Source organism: Carassius auratus, chromosome 24, assembly GCF_003368295.1.
Source record: "Carassius auratus strain Wakin chromosome 24, ASM336829v1, whole genome shotgun sequence".
NCBI classification, from domain to species: domain Eukaryota; kingdom Metazoa; phylum Chordata; class Actinopteri; order Cypriniformes; family Cyprinidae; genus Carassius; species Carassius auratus.
In genome coordinates, this window is record NC_039266.1 from 2,883,284 (window position 1) to 2,903,070 (window position 19,787).

Here is a 19,787-nt window from a genome sequence, read left to right on the forward strand (position 1 = left end):
CAGTTTTGTTTTTTAAAAAATCAATAAAATAAAATAAAATAAAATAAAAAATCTCATGGTTTCCACAAATATTAGGCTGTTCTCAAAATTGATAATAATCAGAAATTTTTCTTTAGCAGTGAATGAGTATATTATTCTGATTTCCGAAGATCATGTGACTCTGAAGACTGCAGGAATGATGCTGAAAATACAGCTTTGCATCACAGGAATAAAATAAATTTTAAAATACATTAAAATATATATATTTTTTATAAACCGTAATAATATTTCATATTTATACTGTATTGTTTATCAAACAAATGCAGCCTTGATGAGGATAAGAGACGTCTTTCAAAAAACATATTTATAAACATTTTTAGAATTTTTGGAGCTTGTTGCAATACATTCTGGAATTGCTTTTTTGAAAATTCTGTGCTCATATTTGGAAAAAGGTAACACTTATTACATTCTGCCCACATAGAAAGCCCACTATGATTTGGAACAGAGTGAATGTTTCCGTTTCTGTCTGTTTAGGAACAAAGTAAAGCATGAAACAGCTTCAGAAACATAATTTTAACGAACCCGATCCTTAATTATCCAAAAACAAACAGCATCAGATGACCTCAGCATCAACCCCCTACCTCACTGAGGACTACCTCGCTGTGTCTTCAAGTGTAAGGCTTTGTGTTTAGTCTGTGAGATTTCATCTACTACGGATGGCATCTGTAATGCATAACAGGCTGAGTCAAATCTAAACTATACAGAAAGGCATCATGAATGAGCCTCGGGCTGAAATACACAACAAATTTGATGTGTGTGTGTGTGTGTATGTGCATGTTTTGAGTGTATGACGTACTGATGGTCTGTTCAGATAAGCTCACCGGACCCTTGAGCTCCCTCCGAGTGTTCATTAAAAATACCACGCCGTTTGTGTTCGCTGCTTCTGTAGGGAATGTGAGTATGTGTTTTCGTTTCACACCTTCCGGTTTTTACGTCCGTGTCTCCACTGCTGGTCGAGCGGAGTAGATTGAGGTGGGACCTGTGTCGGACAGGGGGGCGTGGCTTTTGGGGGCCACCAGAGGGGGGCGTGTCATCAGGGAGGGGGCGGGATCTGTACCCCGAGCAGCTCATAAGCGAAAATGTTCCAGAAGATAGCGAAGAGGAGGAAGGTGATGAAGGAGAAGATGAGGACCCACCAGGAGCACTGTTTATGCAGAGACTCCTCATAGCTCCGCAGGATCAGAAGCCCCATGCTGATGCCCACCACTGCGCCCGACAGATGAGCCATGAAACTGGGCTGCGGTCCGGAGGAGGGGAGGGGCGGGGAGAAACGCAGCCATACGGCACGGCCCACCTCTGAACTCACTGCCAAAGACGGAGAAAGAGACCGGCAGATGTTTGGAATAGCATACGACTCTTCTACTTACACTACTTCTGGAATATGTCTCTTTTTTTTGTATGCATGGAATTCCAGATAAAAACTGCATTGCAAAAGATGCAATGTGTTCCATTTTTAATATATCGACAATTGTTTTTTATTAAAATGTTTAAAAATGTTTATTTTTCAGATAATTGGAGACAAACACGTTGAATTAAAAATTGATGAGGTCGAGTAATAATGCAGCATACAATTATTTGAAATCATTGCATATTGCACATATAATACAATATTTTTCAAGTATGCAGTATCTAGTATATATATATATATATATATATATATATATATATATATATAGTCTACTATATTGTTGTCTTGCATTGTGAATATAACAAATGGTAAAACACAATAGTACACAGTAACGCACTAGTATGCTATTGTGAATTCAGCCAAAGCCTATTTACTAAAGTATGAGAACTGCAATAACTCCAGTTACTTACTGCAAACAAGCGCAAGAATCATCCGTAGCAATTTGTATGGACACTTCATACCAGCCCAGTTCTGAAACACAAACATATGCATGTTAAAAGGCATAACAAAGACTTTTACAAAGTCAACATAATGAAAATTCACTCCATCTATTTTACAAATACATCTTATTGCTCTTACTGTATTCATCCATGCATGTGTTTTGTTTTGAAATGATTCATAAAAAGTAAAACTTAAACAAATCTGGAGATTCTGGAAAATGTCAATAAATCTTTGGAGATTTATGCTGGACTTCTGATTAAAAGGCTCAAATGTAAAGCTAATGTGAAATGCCATCAGTGTGGTTATTTTTAACTAAAACTAAAAAGGTAACCGATATAAAATAAAAAATAAACAGTTAAATGAAATGTACACTTAGATCTAAAAGTTAGTTTAGGCTGAAGTTTCTAAAATGTAAACAAAAATAAATTAAAGATGAATAGAAATTTTAATAAAAACAATGAAAAGGCACTTAATAAAATTACTAAAACTGCCATTTGCAACCTATTTTGCTGAATATCCAGTCATAAAAATTTTGACTTTGTGCTTATATGAATTCTTATGAATAAAAAAGCGCAGTTATTTGGGCTGTTTTTAGTGGTGGGACCACTAATCTATATATATAATATTAATATATATATAGATATATAATATATTCTATATTCTATATTATAGATCAGTGGGTGGGACTTGGATTTTTGCTTGAGGAACCAATGAAAATGATTTCCTGTGATGACTGACAGCGTGTCACTGATGACATCATAGAGCTCAAATCCACACACAAACACACTAAAAGGCACTTGAACAGGGAACAGTAAGAGTTGAGACGCATCCCTCAGCACACAGCAGACTCTGTTTATGTCTGTGTGTGTGTGTGTGTGTGTGTGTGTGTGTGTGGTCGATTAGAGACTCTTTGATCTTTGGTGAAGCCGCAATATAAAGAGATTTATCCTTCCTCGTTTCTCTACTCTCCTCTGCCTGATTTCCCCTTTTCATTCATTCTGACACAAGTCGCCATGGCAGCAGTTAGTTTCGGTTACCATGACAACGTTGGCGAGATGTGCTGAGCAGAGTGCATAGACCCCGCCGGACCCCCCCACCACCGGAGCGCGCATATCTGTGATGGACACCGTCAGAGAACCTGAGGAGACACATGGTTAGTCTACACCAATGACAAAGAGTCGCATTATTTGATAGGTTCTGTCCTGCAAATCCTGAAAAGGAATCATATGACAAAGCCCCGCCCACAAGTAGGGACTCCATTTGGAATCATATGAACTGATACATTTGAAAATTCTAGCATGTGATACAGTGTTTCCTGCGACTCTCGTTTTGTGTGCAACATTAAAACACTTGTGTACACACTGTACATTTGCTGATTTCAAACAGCCTCGATTGAGTAAAATTGCCCAATAGAGAAAATTGATAGGCAAATTTAATCATAATATAATTGCCTCGTAATGACATAAGGGACCCCGCATAGGGACCGTTACACCACTGCTGCATGTTTTTTTGGATTATTTTAAGTTTAATAGAGAGTGTCTTACATGCCTTAAAAATAATTTAATAAAAGTTTTTATAAGGACGTTTTATATATATATATATATATATATATATATATATATATATATATATATATGTATGCACACACAAAATAAAATTTTTTTTTAATAAAATAGATGTAATTAAATTATTTTTCTTCTACTTCTTATTTTAAATTATTTACTGTAATTTGATTTGATTTATTAACTTATTTGTAATTTAATAAATTAATGTAATTTTATATAATTTACTGAATTGATTCTTTAATTTAATCAATTTAATAAATTCAATATTACTGACTTTATTCATTTTATGTTTTTTTTATTTAACTGTGTATTTAATAAATGTAATAATAACTATATACAGTTTTAATTAACTTTATTGAATGTATTCATGTTTAATATAATCAAATTATTATTTTTCCCCTGTAGGTGGTTTATTAATAAATCATGAAGAATGTTATAATAGCAAAAGGTGTTTTAAATTAATGCAAATTTATATGTCATCAAATGTATTTAATTTAATACATTTAATTAAAAATGACCGAATTTACATCCAGCTCTGGAGGCATGATTTAGTTTTTATTGTGTTATGATTTATATAGTACTATAGATTAACACATTAAAATGATGTGTATATATCTAAACCCCTCCTGACCTGTATTTCTGCATTACAGCTGTCACTATTGTCGACCCATTTCATTAATATAATAAAGCGCTCTTTAGGTAGCCACTCCCAAGTGGACTTTAATTTAATACAGAACATTCAAACTCACAGCAGCACAAAACACACTGAGTTAAGCTAATTCTGTAGTCTAAAATCTCACAGGAAAGTGAACATGCATGCAAAATACAGCAGAAGGAGGTGAGATAATTGAATATTGGCATATCCTCTGTGTGTGTGTGACAGATAGTCTTTAAAGTGCTGCGCTCAGCACTCTTCCTCCACCACCGTCTTCATCATTCTGCTCTTTTTATGTTACATTTTCTCAATACTCCACATTTCTCTCACTCCATTTCTCACATTTTCCTTGTCTTTTCATCTCTTTCTCACATATAGTCTTTTTTTCTATTTTCTCCTTCTTTTAATTTCCATCTCATGTTCTGTGTCTGCAGCATGGACACTTTTCTTTCTAGATGTCAAAATGCTGCCTAGTTGCAGTATCCGGTATATTTTGAGTATATATGATAAAACATAATGCTCATTTAATTTCAGCATGTTGCTGTCCATGTCATTTGCAGTAGTTCCATCATTTGCTTCTGTTCCTGGACTGAAGGGCCACGTCCTGCAGGGTTTTGCAGGAACTTTAATTAAAGAGACCTGAGCCAGCTAATCAAGGTCTTCAGGATTATTTAATAAATTACAGACAAATGTGTTTGATTAGGCTTTGAATTCAGCAGAACGTTGTTTAAATTTAAAAGCACTGCATATCATCTATGTCTCTTCTATTTCACCCAAACAGACACAAAACAAAACAAGTCTTAAATTTTTGTTTCAAATTACATTTGAAATTTTAAATGTATTATTTTTATTTTATTTAAATTAAGAAGTGTAATTTTATAAAATGTAATACTTTTGTTTAAGTCATTAATGATCAACGAACATTTTGTCCTAACCTCTAGTAAATTACATGTTATTTTGTTTACTTGTCAATTTTTTTTCAGAATCACAATTTAACAATAAATAAATAAATAAAAATAATACAAATGTTGATTCTGAATTTATCCAGAATCATCAAAAATTTGTAATTAAACAAAATAATTAAATAAGAATTCTACTATAAACATAAAAAAAAATTCAAATACTACTATGAAAAGAAAATTAATTGAAGAATTTACATGCTGATCAACAAGGATGATTAAATGGGTATATTATATATATATATATAATTAAATACACTTGCCCTGCAGACCTTGATTAGCTGTTTCGGCTGTGTTTAATTAGGGTTGGCGTGACGCTCTTAAGGACGTGGCCCTTCTAGGAATGGAATAGCCCTGATAGAGGACAATATATATCTCTGTTTTATAATAAGAAAAACATAGCTAGCATTAAAATGTAAATGTATTCTATTACACTACACACAGTCTCCAGAGGTGTGGTATATTTGCGGCTTTGGTGTGTATGTCACAAGAGAGAGATGGTGTGTGTGTGTGTGTGTGTGGGTGAATAATTCAGAGATTATTGATTAGGTCATTGCCCACTGGTGACATGTCCATCATAAATATGAGCACATTCTTCTGGTGAATTGTCAGGGTGCAAGGACAGCAAGACGTATGCGGACACACACACACTAACTCACTCACCAGCGACGACTCCAGCCATATACAGCAGACTGATCCTCAGGATCCCATGAACCATCTCCAGAGGAACACCAATCATCAGCTGGAGAAGAGCGTTGAAACCCAACTGCTCTAATCTGCACACACACACACACACACACACACACACACATCCAGAATGTAAACATCAGCTGCAGCTACAGGTCTGTACAGCTAAATTTAGACAAAGGAATACTAAGAAATTCTCATCAGCCTTAGAAGTCGAAGTCAAACTTTTGTCTCTTGCTCAAACGCTTACAAAACACATAAAGGCCTTATGGATCCCAGACAGATTAAACCTGTTAAGCAATCTATTATCCATCTGTTACAACAAAAGTGAGATTTCATGTGCATTTAAAGTCGACATCAATGTGAAATGGTTGTTCAATCCCAGGCCATTGTAGTTTGTAATGTGATGTATTTCTCAGAAAAATGTGGGCAGCACTTAATTTTCTCCATTAGGAATTGATTGCAGATTGAAAAGCATCTCTACATGACAGATGATTGGGCTGAAAAATGGTTTTGATAAGCAAAGTCATTTCAGAGGTGGAGTATTTTATTGCATTTTGATAAAAGATGACATAGACAAACAGTTTTCTTTAAAATAAACAAATCGTGCACAATAAAACCAGGAAGATGCATGAAGAAATATGTTCGCATCTGACTTTAAAGCTTGTAAGGCGTACACTGTTTATTCGAAGAACAGTTGCTAGTTGCATAATTAACCAAGTGCACTACAGCTGATGCTCATTTATTTATAAATGGAGATCTAAACAAGAGTTCATCTGGCCCTGTCAAGCACTGCGCAAAGTTCTTACCCAACATGCATGAACATGTAGCTGAAGAACCTCCAGATTTGTGCGCGGTGTCCGGGATGATACACCAGCGGACTCTTCATGAAATCTGGCTGGTAGGTTTGCAACACCCATTTATTGAGCATCACGCCGTAACACATAAACACTATGATCTGGAACAAACACAGACACACTCAGCAGTGTTTAAACTGTAGGGCCTCATATGTCAAATTAAAGTCTGAAAAATCTCATGTTTGGAAACGAAACAGTTCAGTGAACCTTTATACAAAACTCAAGGAAAAAAATCTATAGAAGTTTGCATGTGTGGCTTTTGTTGAGTGTCATATTTGTGACACTGGAGCACAAAAGTACGGAGCCCCGCACATGACATGCAAGAAAAAATAAATTAATTGTGCGCATGATTTACTAATTCGTTCCTTCAATGTACTAAAACGTGCACATGATTTATAAATCAAGTGAATGAAATAGTAAATCGAGGGAATGCAATAGTAGCCGTGTGCACGTACATTTACATTTGTAAATATATCAAAACTTAATTTTTGAGTAATAATATGCATTGCTAAAAACTTCATTTGGACAACTTTAAAGGCGAATTCTTTTTTTTTTGCTCCCTATGATTCCAGATTTTCAAACAGTTGTATCTCGGTTGTAATATTGTTCTATTTTATCAAACCATGCATCAATTAAAAGCTTATATTTTAATTGATACATGATGCAAAAAAAAAAAAAAGAAAAAAAGGGGAAGTCGCCTAATGGTTAGAGGGTTGGACTCCCAATCGAAGGGTTGTGGGTTCTAGTCTCGGGCCGGACGGAATTGTGGGTGGGGGAAGTGCATGTACAGTTCTCTCTCCACCTTCAATACCACGACTTAGGTGCCCTTGAGCAAGACATCGAACCCCCAACTGCTCCCCGGGCTGCCCACTGCTCCGGGTGTGTGCTCACAGTGTGTGTGTGTGTGTGTTCACTGCTCTGTGTGTGTGCATTTCGGATGGGTTAAATGCAGAACACAAATTATGAGTATGGGTCACCATACTTGGCTGAATGTCACTTCACTTCACTTATATATTTAGCTTTGAGAATATGTATAAATCTCAATATTGAAAAATTGACCCTTATGACTGGTTTTGTGGTCCATGGTCATATTTAATACATCAGGCTTTAAAGGCTCACATATCTGATATAGTGAGAATACAGAGTGAAAACTCAATTTAAGATGAACAAACTGAGCAAAAATATGCAATATTAAAGACAATATTTTTATAGCTTGTAATGTAAATCAATGAAATTGTTCGAATAATATAGCAGACTACTTACATTTAATGCATTTTTTGATTTCTTGTATAACGTCCTAAAAATATACTTCAATGCTTAGTTTTATGACCAAAGCTCTGTTGTTTTCATTTAAAACATAAAATACAATGCAATACAATGATGAGAAAAAGATGAACAGATAAACAATCCTCAAAAGCCTGATGGTCATATTTGATACTGTACATCTAAACATTATTTTTCATAAATGATGTATGGATAATTAAATAAGCCTAAATTGCTTTAATCCAGAAGGAGCACAACCTGAAATATTACAAACAATATAAAAGTTATAAGTGTTTACTTCTGTGAAAAATCTGTACAGATATCATAGCATAAAGACACATGAACAGTGACCTGAAGGTAGATGTTTAAACAATTATACTAAAAATAAGTGATTATAAACTATTAATCTGATGCTGGAGGGCGTGTAGTAGATTTTTTTTTGTTTTAGCAAAGCTTTGATTATAATGTTCATTTAGAGGTAATATGTGTATCTTCTAACATAACCAAAAACCCATAATGCAACCTAAAGAAGAAAGAGGCAGACGAGCTCAGTGAGCTGTACCTGTACAATGGTAATGATGGCCATGAACACAGGAGGAGGGCAGAGTCTGCTCTGATGGAAGTACCATCGGCGGTCCGTCTCGCATGGCAGGATCTCATAGGCCACGTAGCGCACGAAGCGCTTGTACACGCCCAACCCCGTCTCATCCAATAGGATCTCACGCTGCAGGGTGCGACGCCCATTTGCAATGGCTCGGCGAAAACTACTGGAACGTTTACTGTTCAGCTGAGAGAGAGAGAGAGAGAGAGAGAGAGAGAGTAGGGTAATTCAACATATACTGCCGCTCAAAAGTTTGGGATTTGGTTTAAAAAAAAAGTTTCTTCTGCTCATCAAGGCTGCATTTATTTGATCAAAAATACAGAAAAAACAGTAATATTGTGAAATATTATTGCAATTTAAAAAAAAATGGTTTTCTATCTTAATATAATTTAACATATAATTTGTTCCTGTGATGTAAATCTGAATTTTCTGCATTATTACGCCCATCTGCAGTGTCACATGATCCTTCAGAAATCATTCTAACACGCCAATTCATAATCAATGATGGAAGCAGATGTGCTGCTTAATTATTTTTTGGAACCTGTGACACTTTAGTCAGGATTTTTTGACGCATAAAAACTTAAAAAGACCAGCATTTATTTAAAATAAAAATCTATATATATAAAATATACCCTTCTGTTCAAAGTTTTGGGGTCAGTACATTTCTTTCTTTCTTTTTGTAATAGAAATTAATACTGTTATTCAGCAAAGGTGTGCTAAATTGATACAAAGTGATAGTAAAGATTTCTATTGTTACAAAAGGTTTTCATTTTGAAATAAATGCTGTTCTTTTTAACCTTTTATTCATCAAAACATCCTGACAAAAGTATCACCATCATAATAGTCGCACACACACACACACACACACACATACAGAGACACGGAACAGTTTAATACTGTGACTTTCTTACAGATTACACCAATGTATGCAGGATTTCTCACACTCTCTTCTTTCTTTTCCCTGTTTCCTCCATCTCCCACATGCCCCAGATTTACACTTCACCCAAATCCTTTTAAATTCATAGCTTTCTCTCTGCCTCTGCCTCAGTCTCTCTTCCTGTAGAACATGGTTTTAAATCATGGAACGTCTTGAATCCAAGCCACAGAAAAGGTAAAGCATCTGTGCACACGCGTGTATCAGGCTGTGATTACGTGAGGGTTTGTATCACATCTCTAAATGAGTCAAGCTAGAGAACCAGAACAGTCAACACAGAGAAACGCAGTCATGTGTGTGTGTGTGTGTGTGTGTGTATTAAAAGAGCCTGCGGCAAAATTGATTCAACTGTCTGTGCCAGAGTGAAAACACTTACGCCCCCTCGTATCAAGTGTGAGAGAGTGAAGAAGGTCCTGAGAGGAACATGGCTGGATTTGTAAAGGAAGCACGTGGAGGTTCAGAAATTACAGAGCTAAGACCTGCAGTCTATTACTGACTGTGGAAAGAGCTTCATTCATGAACACACACACACGCACACACACAAGCACACACACACACGCACACACAGCATTCATCTGCTCTGGGTCTCATAGAAATAACATGACAATCAAATGTCACACTCAGTATTTGTGCATCGAGAGATCCATACAGTTGCATTAAAACACATAAACACAAACACACAAAATAAGATTAAACAATAAAATAACATTTGAAGGCTTTGGGAAGATTTTTTTTAATCTCCAATAAATTCACTGCATTCAGCAAGGACTCATGACATTTGACAACAAGTGACAATGACATTTACTGTCATTTCTATTTCTAAAAAAATGTGATTTTTTTTTCAATTTTTAATTCATTCATTTAAAAAAACCTAAATTGATTATAATCCGAAATGTCTTGAGCATCAAATCAACATATTAGAATGATGTTGAAAATTCAGCTTTGATCACAGAAATAAATTACATTCTAAAATATATTCAGATAAAAAACAGTTCATTTAAACTGTAATAATATAACAGTTTTTACTGTATTTTTTCTCAAATAAATGCAGCTTTGGCGAGCATAAGAAAAAATCTCTCAGTTTTGAACATAAGCGTAGCTCAAGAAACAAAACAGAACATATAGTTAAAACTGAATATATATATAGTATATTTTGACTATTACATGTCTCCAATCTCAGATGTCACATTCATATTATTTCACATATATTTGGTCATTAGAGATGTCACTCAGTTATACTGGGATGCAGTTTAAGCAAATATTGAGGTGAGTCATGTAACCCATGACTAGTTTGCACATACTAAATGCATTCATTAGGAGTAGATCTAACTGACTAGTTGGTGCAATCATCCTCAAAAGTGCTAATTTTCTCAGCATGGTAAACAGTGAGTTTCTCAGTGTTCATATAAATAAAATGCATGCGTCTCACCAGTTCTATGAGCTCCTGGTAGCAGACGTGTCCGTGTTCGTTGCTCTGTACCAGCGCCAGCAGCATCTCCAGTTTACTGGGGTCCAGCTGTAACTCATGGTGCTCAGCTAGACTGGTGAAGTTCTCCACTGCTATAAAACCAGTCTGCTCTGGGTCCAGCTGAACACCAACAGAACAGAGTTAATATGCATTCACATACAGGACACATTCAAGACAAATATGTTTATTACACACAAAATACATGTAACATGCTACACATGCTGTGCATTTGCTTGTATATTTGTATATATAATGCATTTCAAATTTAACAATATCATTCAACGTAAACCGGAATGACTCCCAGTGTGTGAGCAGTGTAATCTCTTCGCTGTACATGGATGAATCTGTGATTGATGAGTCTACAGAATGTTCTGCAACTGAATAACAGCAAGATGCCTTTATAGTACATCAAGCTGTTTGAGCAAGAAAATTCCTTGGCCCCTTTAACACAGAGTCAGACAAATATGCAGCTAGTTTCAGCAACACGATTGTGACTCAAACGTAGTCATCCTCTCTGCCACACACACACTCAAAGTATTTCACATTACTGTGTGTGTTTGTGTGTAATTATGAGCCTGAAGCACTTTCCTAACTGAACCAAACAGCAAAGACAACCCTGAAGAACACACGTGGCTACTTCTGCTGTCTGTGTTTACTGTGGGAACATGAGGAAAAGAGGAAGAGGAAGGAAGAAAGGAAGGAAGGATGGAAGGATGGAGGGAAGGAGGGAAGAAAGAAAGAAAGAAAGAATGAAAGGGAAGGATGGAAAGAAGGACAATTAGAGGAAGGAAAAGAGGAAAGTGTGGAAGGATGGGTGGACTGAAGGAAGAAAAAATAAATAAAGAAAGTAAAAGGAACAGAAATAATGAAGGAAAAAATTAAAGAAAAAGGAAAATGAACAGCTTAAAGGTCAGACGAGGAAGAACAGAGTAGAAAGATGTGAGAATGAAGGGAAGAAAATAAAAATGGGAAAGAAATTAGAGAAAAACAAAGGACAGGACAGGAAAAGAAAAGGATGAAAGGACAGACAGAAAGAAGAAATTACAATAAGGAAGGAGGGAAGGAAAAGGAAAGGAAGGAAAGAAGGAAGAAAGGATAGAAAATTAGAAGGAAGGAAGGAAGGAAGGAAGGGAAATTAGAGGAAAGGAAAGGGAAGGAAGAAAATGACATAAAGAAGGAAGAAAGGAAAAATGTAATGAATGAATGAAGGAAGGAAGGAATGAAGAAAGGAAAGATGGAATAAATGAATGAATGAATGAATGAAAGGAATTTACAGGAAATGGGAGGAATGAAGGAAAGGAAAGGAAAGGAAAAAGCAAGAAAGAAAATGAAGGGAAATTACAGGAAACAGAAGGAATGAAAAAAAGAAAGGAAAGACGGAAGGAAGGAAGGAAGGAAGGAAGGAAGGAAGGAAGGAAGTGACAGAAAGAAGGAAGAAAGGAAAAATGGAATGAATGAAAAATGGAATGATACATGAAAGAAGGAAAGAAAGAAAGAAGGAACATTAGAAGAAATATGAGGAATGAAGAAAAAGAAAAGAAAAAAGGAAGCAAGGAAAGGGAATTAGAGGAAAGGGAAGGAAGAAAATGACCAAAAGTAGGAAGAAAGAAAAAATGGAATGAATGAACAAATGAATTAATGAATGAATGAATGAATTAATTAATTAAGGGAAATTACAGGAAATGGGAGGAATGAATGACAGGAAAGGAAACGGAAGGGAAGGAAAGGAATGTTAGAAACAGTGAATGAATAGACTGCAAGAAAAAAGCAAGAAAGAAAAAGAAAGAAAGAAGCATATAAACTAATAAATGATCTGCTAGCCTGTAATGATGTAGAAAAAGAAAGGAGGAGGAGGAGGAAGAGGAAGGCGAGCGGGTGAATGCGAGGGCTCTGTGTAATGAGCGGAGGATGAAGGATGGAGGGATGAGAGCAGCAGACACATGTGGAGAGAAGGATGGAAGTGAAAGAATCAGTTAGTGAGGCGATTCAGCACAGAGGAGAGCCGCTGCCGCGTCACCATGGTAACAAATTACCAACGTGTCACCCCGAGAAAGACTGACACTGTGTGTGTGTGTGTGTGTGTGTGTGTGTGAACACCGCCAGCGACTGATCTACTTCTGTCACCTCACGCCACAAATCACCAAAACACACGCCACAGATCCAGCATGTAAATAGCAGAGTGTTATCAGGGAGCCCGTGCTGAAGCATCAGTGTGCAGCTGATGGGCTCTTCATTGATTACATGAGCCTGAACAAAGCCTGTCCTCCGCTGCTAAAGTCTGCTAAAAAGAGCCTCACTGTTGCCATGGTTTCTGAAAATACACACCATATGGCTGAGCCCAGAAACATCTGAGCAATGATATGGTGTTAGTAGTAAAATATGTCAGCTTTCTCATCACTAATGATCTTAGGCTTACACTGTAAACCTTACAAAGCAGCACTGGCCCATTACCATGGTACAATGACGGCTTCAGCTGAAATATTACAATACTTTGATAAATATGAAGGTATTTAAATGGCATCCAAAGATGCACACACACAACTTTAAAAGTTTAGGGTTGTTGCTCACGAAGACTTGTTTTTATTAACAATACAGTAAAATATTGCATAATTTAAAATGACTGTTTCCTATGCGAATATATAAAAAAATGTAATTTATTTCTGTGATGCAAAGCTGCGTTTTCAGCATCAAAACTCAACATGATACTTCTGAAATCATTCTAAAATGCTGATTTGCTGCTTAAGAAACATTTCATTTTATTATCAATGTTGAAAACAGTTTGATAATTTTGAGGAAACTTTGATATATTTGATTTTTTAGAGGATTCACTGATGATCAGTAAGTTGAAAAGAACAGCATTCAGTTTAAATAGAAATCTTGTGTAACAATTGTCCTTACTGTCACTTTTTGATCAATTTAATGGATTCTTGCTTTATAAGAAATTCTTTATGAATAGAACTACTGCACTGAAACTCTAGAGGAGACGCATTACTGGGAGAAACATCATATCACTGCAGCTGGTCACTGACGGAGAGTCTCGCAGGACCAACTGCTGCTATTTTATGCAAATATAATGCTAAATATGGTGCGACAATCCAACTATCAACTGCCCTCTTTCTCTCCGAACAGCTGGTGTCAAAGCAAATACTGCTTACACACACAAACACACACACACTGTATATATATATATATATAACAAGATTTTTACATTTTCTGATCAAAATGTGAGTGGTGCCTGTGTAAAAGTTGCCAGATTGGTGCTTAAAATGTTGATCTGTGTTTTTCACCTGTTTTATAAATTATTTAGCATGGAAATGAATGTGCAAAAGTGTACAATAACATGTTAGCAAATAGCTGTCTCGTACAGAAACTATTTTCTATGCAAATGTGCACGGAAATAATGAAAGCCATCACAAAGAAACATCATCTGATGATATTCTGTAGCTAAATATTATTATGAGTGAATTATAATGATGATTCATGTTTGTTCATATTTAGTTTAAACTGTAATTGTTTTCGATTAATAATAAACATCAAATATAAGTCTGATTAACTGCAGTTAAGTCCTATTACATGTTTAAAAAATGGTGGCTTTTGCATATATAATGCCTTAATTGTTTAGGTAATCATCAGAAATGAAAAACATTTATATGATATGTATTTTCTGGATACAGTTCAAGTCCAAAGTTCAATGCAAGTCTAAGTTTAATACTTAAAATTAGCAATTTGAACCAGTGTTTTTTTAGTATCACAGATATACTTGTATATTTTGTGTTAATATTTTACATCTTATTCTTATCTTTATATTTTCAGTTTAAATGTATTTGATGTCATTCGTCATTTTTATTGGGCTTTTTAAATATATATCTATATCTATATAGTTTTTGTTATTTATTTTTCTAGTTTTAGTTATTTTAGTACTTCAAATTAAAACAAAAATGAGTAAGGCTGGCATCTAGATGAAATAAAAAAAGTTTACGTTTTTATTTTGTTTTATTTTATTTCAATTTTATTTTTTTAAGCACATTTCAAGCTTCTTTAGATTAACTATAATAACCCTGATTTGAACAAAGCTTTAACACTGAGCATAAGCAACAGCAATCTGTACTTAACAAGCTCCACTAACTAAACTCCAGTCTGTGAGAAGAGACACTGGGTAATTCTGCAGTTTAGGACTGACTTCCATTAATTCTGTTTATCACACAGTGAGCGTGTGTGTGTGTGTGTGTGTGTGTGTTTGCATGTGTGAACTGTGTGCGTGTGCATTAGAGCCAGATATAGTCTGAGCTCAGCACTGCTTCCTACAGCAGAAAAAAAAAAATCATAATAAACTGAAAGGTTAAGCATCTTGCCTTTACACACACACACACACACACACAAGCAAACTGCCAGGCATATTCTTACTGTACAAGCAAAATGAGATGCACAGTGCACGTGAAAATATATGAAACACACCCATAAAATACTAACACACACACACACACACACACACACACAAACAGTCCACTGATGACTCTCAGATGTGTGTGTGTCCCAAAGATCAATTCTGCCCCTCCGACTGAATGATTGCCTTCCCTGTCCATCAATCAACCTAATCTCTCAGCATCAGCATAGATTAGACAGCAAAATCAAACACACACACAGGGATATTTCCTAATATGACTTCCAGCATCCTTATTAAATCGTGGCTTTAAAAATACATCATGCATTTACAATTCACATGCTCTTGGAAGTTTAGGAGAAAATGCATCTATTATGGGTGATCATAAAGAAAAGAAAAAACAGTGATGGATAGATAAAGTGTCAAGGATTTAGAGTATATGGTTGCAAGGGTGTTACTATGTGGTCGCTCTGTTTAGGGTGTGTTTTTAGACATGGTCAAGTTAACTTTGAGCTGTTACAGTTGTTACAAACTAATGAATTATGTTACTCAGAAGAAAAATATATATTTTGATTCTGATCCCTTGTTTTGCAGTGATATCGTCGACTTGATTGCACAGATCCTATGTAAACTGAAGTGAGCAGGACGATGACATCACTGAATTCAATGATGACCTGCCTTACTGTGTACTGCATTATTGACACACTATTTTCATGTTTAAAGCTGCTTTGACACTATCTGCATTGTTAAAAGGGCTATATAAATAAAGGTGACTTTACTTAATTAGTATTATAATTATAGTTTGGAGAATGGATGGATAGGAAGAAAAAGAATGTTAAAAACTATATTTTTTATATTTGAACATAAGCACATTTTATATCTGAGGAGCTGCTTTTGCTTCAAGAATGAAACTAATTAGCATATTCTCATGCATATGTATTCAATCCAATCTGTTGTTTGAATCCTGATGAATTTTTGAACTCTTGTGATGTGAGCTGCCAGGACTTGGAAACAGTTTTTGGTTTTTTGGTTTTGCCAAGGAAACTCAGCAAGAAGTAGCAGACCATCCAGAGCATCTCAATGTTAACACCTCCTTGTAAAGTAGCTGTTTAAACAGCAAAACTCTTACAGAAGAGTTCTCACTGACCTCCTTCTATTTCTACTTCTGTATGTAGAAAGTTATGCATTCTGCAAACTGGCAGGTCAGACTGAGGGTATAAATAAATCACGTTTTGCAGTGTTTGCACACAAAACAGCTGTAAAAGAAAAAAATATAATAATGTGCTATTAACATAACGTGTCATTAAATGACTAAACAACATATTTTGGTATTTCTTGGTGTCTGATTCTTACACACATCTCTTGAACTGCTCTTTCGAGTGTTTTTGGGGTCTTCTTTTTGAGACTTGGTTAACAAGGTTTGGTTCTTTACAGAGTTTTTGCTGTTTTTATCGTCCAGTGGTTCGATTAGAGGTTTTACAAATGAAGCATCTCACAAAAAGTGAAGCTGAACTGAAATATCTAGCTATATTAAAATGACCAGTGAAGCTGAACTGAAATTAGCTGAATTTAACCATTTATATAGTCAAAACTAATAAAGCAGCTGAACGGAAGTGGAAGTGAAATGAGCTGAATGTAACATTCTTTACTGTTAACAGCAATAATGATGTTTAATGGAACTGATCTGAACTGAACAATCTATACTGGTAAAGTGTCAACCTGACTTAAGTGAACTGAACTGAATGAACCTGATCTGAAATTAAGATGAAGTCATGAACACCCAAAAAGCAGCATCGCTACTTTCCTGGATTTTACACTTGCCAGCTGCTGTTAAAACAGATAAACAGATGATACTGAAATATAAACAGCAGTGTTTGGGGTGAATAAGATTTTTTTTTAATCAAGATATTAATACTTTTATGTAGGAAGGATGCAATAAATTGATTGAAGGTGACAGTAATTATATTCATAATGTTACAAAAGACTTCCATTTCAAAAACTTCATTTTCACAAAAACATGAAGCAGCACAACGGTGTTCAACATTGATAATAATCTGAAATCAGCAAATCAGAATCTTAGAATGATTTCTGAAGATCACGTGACACTGAAGACTGGAGGAATGATGCTGAAAATCCAGATCTGATCACAGGAATAAATTACATTTTTAAATTATTTAAAATTGAAATAATATTACTCCACATAACTGCATATTTATTAAAATAAATGCATCCTTACAAAAAATCTTGCCAGCTCCGAATCTGTGAACAGTAGTGTGTTTAATTATGATTTAGGTAAAAAAAATATGCATGCGTGTTGTAAGTGTATAAATCCACATATTTCAATCCATTAGCATATACAACAAGCATGTGTTGTGCACTAGTGCTGATGTCTAGTGTACTACTACTACACTAACAGCCACTGACTGAACATGAGGACCTCTCAAACACACACACACACACACACACACACTTCAGTACTCATTCATTCCGACTGTCCATCTTGCTCTGTATCAGCCTAGAAACACTCACACATGCACGTCGATGCACAGGAGGATGCAGTAACCATAGCAACCTGCTGCTGCTTACCTGCTCTTGTATGAGCTGGAACAGAGAGCTTCTATCCATATACTGGGCCCTGGTGCGCACACAGCCACAAAAAGAAGGACATAGGGGGAAATGACACGCAGAGACACGTACACACACACTCGCCAGCGGTCCGTCTGCGCGGCACGCCTCCCCAGCGGGGAGAGAGACCCCTCGCACGCGCACACAGTAAAGGCCAGTGGAGTGCAGGACGTCCTCTGATGAGGGAAGACAGCGGAGCCGTCAGTCCAGGGTTCGGATGAGTCCAGCCGGGTTCAAATCCAGGGTCTCACTCACCAACCAGACCCAAAAGACCCTTGTGGCACTTTCACACCCTCTTCTGTCCACCTCAAAATCACCCCTAGCTTGCAGCCAGTCCAGTTTTCTCTCACTTTCCTTCCTCAGCCCGTCTGTCACTCTCCGCTCGCCTGTCTCGTTGTGCTCAAGTCGCCTTTACCCCTGTAAATCTCTCCCTCTCTCTCTCCTCTGTCCTCCACAAAGACAGTACCACCTGAATACCAATGAAGGAGGGGAAGGAGGCGGTGGTCTGCAGCCAATCAGAGGCGAGGGGGGCGTGTCCAAAGAGCTGCAGCTCTCCATCTACCCTGCAGGAGTCTTAAAGAGAGACTAAACACACAAACACACACTCACTGCAGTGCACACACACACATACACACACACACAGCACGCAGGCGCACTCGGGTTTCCTAAATCAGACATTAATCACACGCAGCAGATACTACAGAAGCTAAAACACATTCTCAGGGTGTTTTAATCACTGGTTGTGCTTGGAATATCCCAATGATCGTGTATATTGTGGAACTTATTCATTAAAGAAGTCTTTGGCTTGGTTACTGTCTCTGAAGACTGTTTCATTGTAATTGTGAAGATGAATCTTCGAAGTACTTATTTATTCAAGATATGATTAAATAAAGTGGTATATTTGATGTTAATGGAAGCAATATTTATCATAAAAGTGTGATTTTTTTTAATAACTAGGATGGCATATGGGATGGTAAAGAGGTACTGACCCCTTGTGCAAATATGCTGCTCTTCTTTTTAGATATCTGGGTCATAATTTTAGCACATTTTGCATTGGATTGACTCAACCTGGACTAGAAAGCAGCTAGACTGGTGAAATAAATTATTATTTTTCCTTTCATATTAAGACTATGTCTGTATGCATACTGTAAAAAATAAAAGCGAATCTAAGAATCTCAACAGATTTTCACCCGAGGCTAAACAGGCTGTGAAGATTTTCTCACACACATGACTGTAGTACAGTATGCTCTTGTTGTTGACTTTAATTTGAGATATCATTCATTCCCATCATACATTATATATATATATATTTTTTTTTGTTTGTTTTGTTTATATACTAAAAAAAATCTTTTTTGCCATATGTAGCTCAGAAACAGAGTGGGGAGGCTTATTGCTGGAGTTGGGGTTTGTTCACATCTCTAACCCTAATTACGAGCAATGGTGTGACGCAAGCCTTCACAAACACCACTAACAATGACAGATTTTAGCCTGGAGCTAAACGGATTGTGCAGATTTTCTTCTTAGACACTAATGTTTATGTTAACATGCTCTAATTAAGATTTTACAGTTCGATTTTACAGTTTTCATGGACATAAAACTCAATCCTGTGGGTTCACCATTTTTAATTCTCTTCTCAAGATCAACATAAACCAGAATTTTCCATTGAACTCAGGCCACGATCATTTCTATGAACGCATCCACTGTGCTGTCCACCTGCATGACGCAGAGATTTACAGTAACACCTGAGTGTTTCATCTACAGAGTCTCCATCAGGACTCAATCAACTAAAGTGTGGGTCCTTAAATAGATATTTGTAACTCATGATATTCATTCTTACTAATCCATCACTGGCATCGTGCTTATGAACTCTGTGACCTTTCTACTCTGGTAAGCATAATAGAAGA

General features: G+C 36.1%; 1 protein-coding gene across 1 annotated transcript; it reads right to left on the reverse strand.

Moving 5' to 3' along the window:
* Positions 1-266: 266 nt before the first annotated feature.
* Positions 267-18,706, reverse strand: LOC113042087 (rhomboid-related protein 1-like). Its single transcript, XM_026200662.1, has 8 exons — positions 17,845-18,706; positions 10,839-10,997; positions 8,437-8,661; positions 6,564-6,712; positions 5,731-5,843; positions 2,926-3,026; positions 1,858-1,918; positions 267-1,344 (listed from the first exon to the last, which is right to left on the reverse strand). The coding sequence occupies exons 1-8, from the start codon at positions 17,881-17,883 to the stop codon at positions 1,073-1,075; spliced, it is 1,119 nt and encodes a 372-aa protein (XP_026056447.1). The 5' UTR covers positions 17,884-18,706; the 3' UTR covers positions 267-1,072.
* Positions 18,707-19,787: the final 1,081 nt, after the last annotated feature.

Excerpts from the sequence above, each read along its gene's own strand:
- LOC113042087 (XM_026200662.1), bottom strand. The coding sequence starts at position 17,883 with ATGGATAGAAGCTCTCTGTTCCAGCTCATACAAGAGCAG. Across the intron at positions 10,998-17,844 it reads TCCAGCTCATACAAGAGCAG|CTGGACCCAGAGCAGACTGG; the intron begins GTAAGCAGCAGC and ends GTTGGTGTTCAG. Across the intron at positions 3,027-5,730 it reads TATGGCTGGAGTCGTCGCTG|GTTCTCTGACGGTGTCCATC; the intron begins GTGAGTGAGTTA and ends GTGTCTCCTCAG.